The following is an 8950-nucleotide window of genomic DNA, read 5'->3' on the forward strand; positions in this document are numbered from 1 at the left end:
GGAATGCAACACTGAATTTTTTTTCCCTTGGAGAAAGCAGCCACCAACAGATCCAGCCTCTATATGAACTGTGTCCCCAGCTTCCTGCCTTGGAACTGGCCAGGTTTCCCAGAGGCCAAAACCCAGCAAGCAAGACTGAAAGGGTTAATAATAAATTACTTAGAATTAACTGAGAAGGGTCTGGAGCACTCCGGGTGCACAGGGGAGGTTACCTATTTCACTGTTAGCGTCTGGATTTCCTTGGCAATGCTAGCCCTGCTCACCCCGAGAATTAGGTTGTTTCATGGGTGTGGTCGTTCTCCACTCGTCCTCTGCTGAGAAGCTAAGAAATGTTCCTTAATGCTTTCGGTGACAGACACATTGTTCTTCACAGGTTGTCAGCTGCAGGCAGGTATTATTTTGAGGTGCTGCACAAGCAGGATGACAGAGGAACAGACCACGTGGAAGTAGCAGTGAGTCTGTGCAAATGGCTGTGCTGTATATGTGTCCCTGCAGAGCTCAGGAATGACGTTTGTAACAGTTTCCCTCCTTTCCCAGGCCCCACTTCCTCTGTGCATGAGATTTTCTGTAATCCTTTCCAGAGCCCTTACCTGCCTCTATGTGGGGTAGTCCTGGCTGCGTGTCAGGACCCTTTCCTCTGTTTGCTTAGGATAGTTCTCTCTTCTCCAGTCTCTGTTGCAGCTCTTCCTCCTCTCTTGGTTTGTGTGTGTCCTGGGGCATCTCAGCTTATTCCTAGTCTTCTGCTGATAGGTGAACTCAGTCATAGTAAGGAGAAAGAGGAAGTTGTGAGCCCATCTAGTGAAAAACATCTTGTGCCTGTTCCTTTTGTTCAGGCTTGGTTAACTCCATAAGCACTTCATTTTCATGTGTTTCTCTATTCCAGTGGAGACTGAATGACCCAGAAGCGAAGTTCAAAATCATTGACTCCCAATACCTCTCCCTTTTTGCTAGTAAGTATCTTCACCACAGGTTTCCCTGAGCACCTCCCCATGCTTTCAAAATGTTATCAGTGGTGTTTCACCGTGAATCATAGTCTAGCCAAGCAAATACCATATGTACAGATCATTGAAAGAGAGAAATGGAGACAGGTCAGGAGAGAGATCTCTGGACGATAGTGTGACTCATTCATTATTAAATGTACGAGAATTTGAAGTAGGATTGGAACACTATTTCAGGGAAGTCTAGAGGCAGTGAGGAAGGGCAGAGAGGAAAGTCTGCAAGGGTGAGAACTGTGGCAGTTGTGAGAGTAACGAGCGGTGGAGGCTGCCTGCAGAGAGCTAGGGATGATGTGAGGCTCATAAGATGGGAGCTCTGTGGTGGGGTGCTGGCAGCTGGACATGACCAGGGAGAAGGGGCTGCTGTAGCACTTACAGGAGACTTCACTCTGGGTGCCAGACACGATGTGATACACCAGTGATATTGGGGGATGCTGTTTTCTTCTATGTCAGCCTCAAGTCTCTTCAAGTTGCTGCTGGATTTCAGCAAGCACATTAGCCCAGTCCTTCCTGTTTTGTAAACCCTTCTTAGCACATCACATGATGCCTTTATCTGTTAAGGAGCTCCTTAGTCCTGTTTACCCTTACCTAGCTTTGTCAGCATCAATTTTCTCTGCCAGCATTCCTCCTTTCTGTATCTACCAGCATTGCCTTCCAACATCTCTGGCTTTTTTCCATGCCATCACTTTTGCCCATGGAAGACTCCCTGATTTAATCAAGACATATTAGCTGTCTCTTGGCTTGCAACCTGTATTTTTCTGAAACCTGCCATTTGGCCAAGACTAGGCTTTCCATTAGGTCTTCTGTCCTCATCATTTTCCTCCTGCTCTTTTCTTGTTATTAATTCTCTGTAGAAGGGCATACTCATGTCCTAGGAGATCCTTTTGTGGTTGGGCACAGTGCTGTAGTCTCATCTTTATCTGGCGCTTTCACCCATACAGTGTTTCCCTCTTCTATATCAGCCTTTGTCCGTGTCGCATGTCGTACCATTTCTTCTGGGTTCCCATGTTGTTCAGTACCCAAAAGTTGCTAACAGTAACCCCAGAGCCCTTGGCAGCATGTTGCCTTTCCCTCCTAGATATTTATTCTGTTCCCCTCATCTCAGAGGAAGGTCCAGGGAGACATGAAGTCCTCTGGCAGCAGCACCCAAGAGAAAACAGTCTTTGCTCCTGGCTTACTGTGAGAGTCCATTCCCATGCTGAAGCATCACCCTCCTCAGCCACTGAAGGCCTTACCCCAGGGTCTTGCTCCTTTTCCAGAGAAAGCTCCGCTCCTCAAGTTTCTACTCCCTTTCATCTTTTCTATCTCCTTTTAAAATAAATTTAATACTAATAAATCAGATGTGTCAGGTAATTCCTGCCAGCATGGGACTTCTTCCACACACCACTGCTGGCATGTTCAAGGCAGGAGATCATTTTCCTCCATTACTCATCACTGTGTTTGTTTGCTTTCAGTGATAGCCATGTTCCTACCCCACAGCTTCTGTATTTCCAGCTTTCTGAGTCAAAGCCTTTCCTTCCCATGGCGTCTTTGAAGTGAAGCTCCTGATCAGCACCAGTTAGGCACTGCTGTGCCATAGACAGCATTAGTCCCATGGATGCAATGCCATATGGAAAGAGCTGAGGCTGGGGAAAGGCATTTTTCTGGGACAAGGGATGAATTAGCCCCTCCTCCCCCTGCTGTTCTCTCTCTGGTTTCTAGACGAGACGCTTTTAAAGATGGATGAGGTTGGGCATATCCCGCAGACGTTGGCCAGTCACACAAGCCGGCCTGCTGACAGTGCAGGCTGCAAGGCACACCCAGCTGACATGTTGAAGCCTGACCCCCGGGACACTCTTTACAAAGGTAAGACTTGCAAAGCAGTCAAGGGGGTAGCTGCAGCCTGTCACAGCACGTGCGGTAGCATAGCCAAGAAACCTTGTCCTCCTACCTGACGGCTGTCAAAGGCCACGCTTTTTTCTCCCCAGTGCAGAGGAAAGGGGCAGCATACGATATCACTCACTGAAAGGAGGCAAAGCACAGACTAAACCCAGCTCCTCTTGTTTGGTATCCAGCTCAGATGACGTGTAATATTTTAGTGAAAATGCTGTAGAGGAATGTAAAGAGAGGAGCTGTATAAGATAGTTTGCCTTATGTATCTGTCAGTATGTCATATGGATAAATAGAAACCAGGCACAAAAGTAGCTAAGCTGGTGCACCAGTTACAGCAGAGCTCCTCCAGCAACACTTGCATACGTGTTTCTTCTTCTCAGTGCCTCTGCTCAGCAAGTCTCGTGTGCGCCGAGCCTTGCCAGACTGCTCGTACAAGCCCAGCTATGTGGTGAATGGATTTCCTCTGCAACGCTACCAGGGACTCCAGTTTGTAAGTGTTATTCCTTGAGCAGATACTTGCCCAGCGGAACACAAGAAGGAAGGAGGGAGACCCCATTAAACCATGGGCCTCTCTACTGGTCCGAAGCTCCTGGGCAGATCTGACCATCTGCCGTTCAAGTCTGTGCATCCCAGTACATGCCAAAGGGCATGTACCAGAAAAAGGGAGATAGGTGTTATGCACTGTTCACGGATCTTACTGGGGTACAGGAGTGTGTGTGTCTCACAGAGCCCCCTAGGCTTCAAACCAAAGAGCTGAACTTGCCTTCACATGGATCCTCACAGTGGTCGAGGATTTTATTCTACATGGTGTGAACTGTAGTCTGTGTGGACTGCTAAAGCCCCTGACAAGCTTAAAATGGGTCTTAAAGGCGAGCTTACATTTGAGGGGCATGCAACATAGCAGGGATTAATCCCCTGCATAGCAGAGCAGACTCTGCGGTCTGCTGCAGGCAGGTCACCGCCATGGTTTGCTCTGCCTGGGTGCCAGTGCAAGCCTACATTCCCTGCAGGACTCACATATTGACTGGCCCCATCTCCCTCAGCCTTGCCTGGAGGTGTCCCTACATCCTTTCTAGGCTCCTGAGATCCCCTGCGTCTTTTCAGGAGGACTTGCCCACCTCTCACTCAGCTAGTTGTTGCTCCGTTATAAACACACAGTCACAGAGATGAACAGACAGTTGCCAAGAGAGAGAGAAAAAGGCACACCTGTGCACACATCCCAGATGCTTCTTTCCCTTTTCCATTCTCACAGCTTGCTGCTGGGTGCCTTGGAGAGGCAAATAGTTAGTGAACAACCCCTGCTCCCTCTCCAAAGGGCAATTGTGTCTGGGTCACCTTGTGACTGATATCTGGCATTTATTAGGGTTTTATTTTATTTTCCTCCCTTCTTCCCAGGTTCATTTATCCTTTGTTTACCCAAATGATTACAGCCGCCTGAGCCACATGGAGAAAGACAACAAATGCTTCTATCAGGAAAACCCTTATTATTTGGAAAGGTAGGATGCTGCGAATGCAGATTTACTAGCAGGGTGGGAGGAGTTGGTTTGAAGCCTAGAATTGGGGTCATCATAATTTCTGCAGGACTGTCTTAATTCTTAAAGATCCCCTAAGTTCTGCAAAACGTTAAAGCGTTTATAATTTCTTTTGAAAAACCTATAGTCCCTTTCAGTGAAAATACATTTAGGTCCCAAGAGGAAACTGCCACTGCTTTTCTTGCTCTGTTAACCCAGAAGCCGGGTCAGAGAATGTTTGTTCCACCACGCCAGGGAATGGATTTCCAGCAAAATTTGCCTGCCAGCAGCTGGAGCCTCCCAATGGCTGTCACTGTGAAAGCCAAACCAAGCTTTCACCACCAGGCTCCTCTCTGGGGGAATAAATGCATCTCATTCATCTTCACCAGGGTCTGGATCCCAATGGTGGCCCTGCGAGGGAGCTGCCACTTGCATGGTCCCCCGTGCCAAAGGGAGACATCTTGTGTGAGGATCCCCCTCCCTTCAGGAGGACTTTTTTTGCAGAATAAGGAGAGTCCCTTTTCAAGCGAGATAACTGATGGTGGCCTCCCTGTGCTCAGAATCTTCATTCTCTGTAGAAAACTATTCTGAGGGCTGGAACAACTGGTCGTATTGTAGGTTTGGGAAGGAACTCTTGGGACTGGGGTTCATAGTAAAGTGTGGAGAAGGTAACTGCCATAGGCTGGAAGGTGCCACCCAGGTTTATTGCTTTGGTAGTTCATTTGTATTGTGACAGGATTTGGGAACTGGTAGCCCATTTTGCTTGGCATCAAGCGCACACGGAGGGAGAAAATCCTGGAAATCCTTCTCAAAAGGTTGAAGCACAGACATGTGAGGACAGCACACAGACAGTGATGGTATGAGAGAAGAGAGGGGGAGGTGATTACAGTTACCTGCCTGAGATACTTTCACAGCATGACATCTTGCCTTTGTGAGCTCTACATCATAAGTGAGCTTTAAGGTGCAGTTTAAGGGAGGCTAAAGAAGTGTTTCAGGATACTTATACTGGGATTTCCTCCTGTGCGTATGAGAAAGCGTCTGAGAGATTGAAAAGATAAGCAAAGAAAGCCGATGTCTTTGATAGTACAGAGTAAGATCTTATTGCCCAAAGATTTGAAAGATAGGTATGATGATAGTCTATGACTTGCTGGGAAAGGAGGATCTAGAAATGCTGGGTAGGTGTAATCAGAGTAATGGGCCATCTCCTCTGAAGCAGTGGCCATAATTTATTTGGAGATGGCAAAGTAACTTTAATCAAACTTGTGTTTTGCCCTTCCCTCTGCAGATTTGGATTCTACAAATACATGAAAATGGATCGGCCACAGAAGAGCCTGGACTCTGGAAGAAAGACTGAGCAGCCAGGTAAGGGGTCCTAATGCCAGAGCCTAGAGGATCCTTTTGTCTGTTGCTTTTGTGTGGCGATCTTACAGCACCAGCTGAAAGAAGCTGTTGACTTTCTGTACCAAGGAAAATATAGCCCTTCTCTGACATATTGCTGTGGCTGGGAGGAGGTTTTTGCTGCCACTTTCACTTCTCTTAAGGGCAGGTTGGGAGGTCACTGAACAGTGAGCTGTTGTGGACAATGTGACAACTACCTCTCGCGCCTGTGCCTTAGCTGAGTTGCAATTCCAGCAAAAATGTGTGCTGAAGCAACAGAGCCAAAGGTGTGCAGCGTGGCAGCCTATGCTCACACCTGGCCTGCAAAGCTGTGGCCAGCCCGACAGTGAAAGGCAAAGCCAAACACCTCCACAGCCTTTAGCAATGCTAGCTGATAGGTACTGAGGAGGTTGCTACCGGCAAGAGCACGACTCCCACGTGTGAGAGCATCCCTGTCCCTCTAAGCAGGAGAGGCAATGCTGAGATGAGGCAAGAGGTAATTGCCCCTGGTGGGGTGGGTGCCTGGGTCACGGTGGGGAAGGCAGTGGGAGGATCCCAGAGGTGTAACTGCAATTACTCCTACAGGCTCCCAGGAGGGGAATCTGGACGACCTGCAGTACATGGAGCAGGACGTGGAGAGTACCAGTCCCCCTGACCACCCCAGCATGGGGAGGGCAGAGCCAGCAGGCAATGCTCCCAGCAGCATGGTGGGCAGTGATAACACTCACGAGGACTATTCTCTTCGTGAACGTCGTCGGCTCCTCTCGGTGATGGGTGGTAACATAGGAGAGGGTCTACAGAGGAGAAGGATGAAGAGGTCTGGTATCAAATTAGCCACACTGACTTCTGCCAACCAAAGCCTCAGCCAGGCTGGCCTAGAGGGCAACCCAATAATGAAAAGACCTCGTTTAAAAGCTGGCGTCAAAGACAACTCCAGGAGCCCTCCACAGCATGCCAGGGCCATCCAGGGGACAGTGCCTGTCAAAAAGGCGAACCCTCCTTTTAGGACCGTGTCTCAAAGGCAACAGCCTTTTGGTGGCCCCAGGGACTCAGGGGTCACAATTCCCAAAGTGATGAGACTGCGAGGAGACCTCAGTACTGCTAAGGACAGGCTGCAACCAGCAGGCACCATGCCAGCCAGAAAAGGAGGCCCAGTCTTTGGCAAAGCCAGCAGACATGCTGTGAGTGCTGCCAGCCCCAGCCAGCAGCCTGGGCTGCCACAACGGCTGAACCAAGTGGAGTCCTACGCTGCTGAGCAGAAGGCGGCCAATGGTGGGGACATGGGTGAGGGAGAGGTGCAGGTGGCATCCCCTGTGAAGAGCAAGTCTGGACCTGTGGCAGCAGAAGAGGAAGAGGCGGATGGGGAGCCAGAGGAGGAAGATGAGGATTTTGATTATGTACCAGTGTTTGACCAGGCAGTGAACTGGGAGCAGACCTTCAGCACGAGCAATCTGGACTTCCATATGCTTCGCACAGACTGGATTGACCTGAAATGCAACACGTCAGGGAACTTGCTGCTAAGAGAAAGGGAGGCCTTGGAAGTCACACGTGTCTTCCTGAAGAAGCTCAACCAGAGGAGTAAAGGGTAAGGAACAGTGTAAAATCCAAGGGGCAGTGAACGTCCCAGAGCTGGAGTACTGTGCTGCACAGGGAATACCTGTCGTTTGAGAGGTAGTGGGAATCAGAGGATAAACTAGATGTGGGAAAGAAATTAGGCAAGGAATCTGTGTAAGAATGTGGGCTTTAAATACCTCTTTTGGATAAGAAATGGGAATTGTTGGACACCTGACCATGTCTGAGGGCTAAATACCTCACTCCAACAGCTGGTGGCAGTAAACGTGAAAGATGGGAGGTTTCCATCCAGCTGGCATCACTGGCCCTTTGCTGGCTTCCTCCTTGCACAGTGCAGGCATTGAAAGGACGTATGAGCATTTTACCAGCTGAGGATTAAGAAACCCTTATATGAAGTAGGACTGTGCTTGTGGTTTGACATCTGCTACATCTTAGCTTGTGAATCACTTAGGATCTATCAGGTAATGTGGATCAGTACACTGACCTCAGAGACAACTGAGTTCCCCACGCTGTTTTCTGGATGTGTGCACCTCCATCTTAAAACTAGATTTCTAGATCCTAGTACGGATTTGGGAAGATGTTTCAGCTCCTCAGTTCTTTGATGACCCACTGGAGATCAGCTTTTGCTGGTACTCTTTCACATGGTCTTACTATGGTTCTTTTTCTTCTCAAGACTTACCACCTTGATTGCCTTTCTCGCAAACAGATGTGCCACCTCTGATCCCCCGTAACCTAAATAATCCAACTACTGACCCTTCTGTTGAATTGACCTCTATTTCCTGAATTTTTCTACCTGTCTTTCTCCTTGCTGGTTTCAGTTTGGGTTAATTTTCCTGTACATAAGTGACCAGTATCCTAGATGTTTTATAGAATGGGTGTTATTAGTTCTCAGTCCCTGCTGGAACTAGCTCTACTGCTACATCTTAAGATTGCATTTGTTTTTTCAGGGTCACATCAGTCACAGTTGTGGATCAGTACACACAAGCTTTCCTCAGCATTTTTAACTGATGAACATCTATTTTACAGCATAAACTCTAGTTATGATCCAAAAGGGCATGACCTGGCATTTCATCCTGTTTTGGCTGTTCTGAACCCCTACAGCTCACCGCAGTTTTTGCTGTATGATTGCTCAGTCCTACTCCTGCAGTGAAATTGGCTGATGAGCTGTCATCAGCCATTTTCACTAGCCCAAACATACTCCTTGTGTCAAGTTCGCTGTGGGAGGTGTTAAATACACTCCGTGTTACCAGCCCTATAATCATTCAGATACATTTGTTATTTTCTGTGTCACCTTTATTTCCTTTCCCTTGCCAACTATTTTCCCTTGGCTGGAATCCCAGATCTAATCCCACATGCTTGTGGATTTAGGAAACAGGTGCTAAACCTTCCCGTGGGACTTTGGAAGTGATATAGCAATGCAGGGGGAAGCTGGGGACAAAAAGGTTTGTGCTAGCTAGGAGGAAAGAGCCTAGCAGAGCTGAATGGGCTGGAGGTGGGAGAGGGGCATATGGAGGAGGTTCCCACCCCAGCTGTATCTCCTGCAGGCGGTTCCACCTGCAGCGTATCGTGAATGTGGAGAAACGCCAGGACCGCATGCGGGGCCGCCGCTACCCGCTGGGGCTG

General features: G+C 48.5%; 1 protein-coding gene across 1 annotated transcript in view; it reads left to right on the forward strand.

Annotated features, from left to right (window-relative positions):
- B4GALNT3 (beta-1,4-N-acetyl-galactosaminyl transferase 3) overlaps positions 1 to 8950 on the forward strand; it is a gene marked incomplete at its 5' end in the record, with an annotated part of 23365 nt that overhangs the window by 10737 nt on the left and 3678 nt on the right. Inside the window, 8 exons of the mRNA XM_010143602.1 lie at positions 374 to 452; positions 884 to 950; positions 2697 to 2840; positions 3248 to 3357; positions 4263 to 4363; positions 5664 to 5740; positions 6341 to 7340; positions 8872 to 8946. Coding sequence (XP_010141904.1) covers positions 374 to 452; positions 884 to 950; positions 2697 to 2840; positions 3248 to 3357; positions 4263 to 4363; positions 5664 to 5740; positions 6341 to 7340; positions 8872 to 8946 — 1653 coding nt within the window. The remainder of the gene's footprint in view (positions 1 to 373; positions 453 to 883; positions 951 to 2696; positions 2841 to 3247; positions 3358 to 4262; positions 4364 to 5663; positions 5741 to 6340; positions 7341 to 8871; positions 8947 to 8950) is intronic.

The sequence above is a fragment of the Buceros rhinoceros genome, unplaced genomic scaffold, assembly GCF_000710305.1.
Source record: "Buceros rhinoceros silvestris isolate BGI_N320 unplaced genomic scaffold, ASM71030v1 scaffold4909, whole genome shotgun sequence".
Classification (NCBI taxonomy): Eukaryota; Metazoa; Chordata; class Aves; order Bucerotiformes; family Bucerotidae; genus Buceros; species Buceros rhinoceros.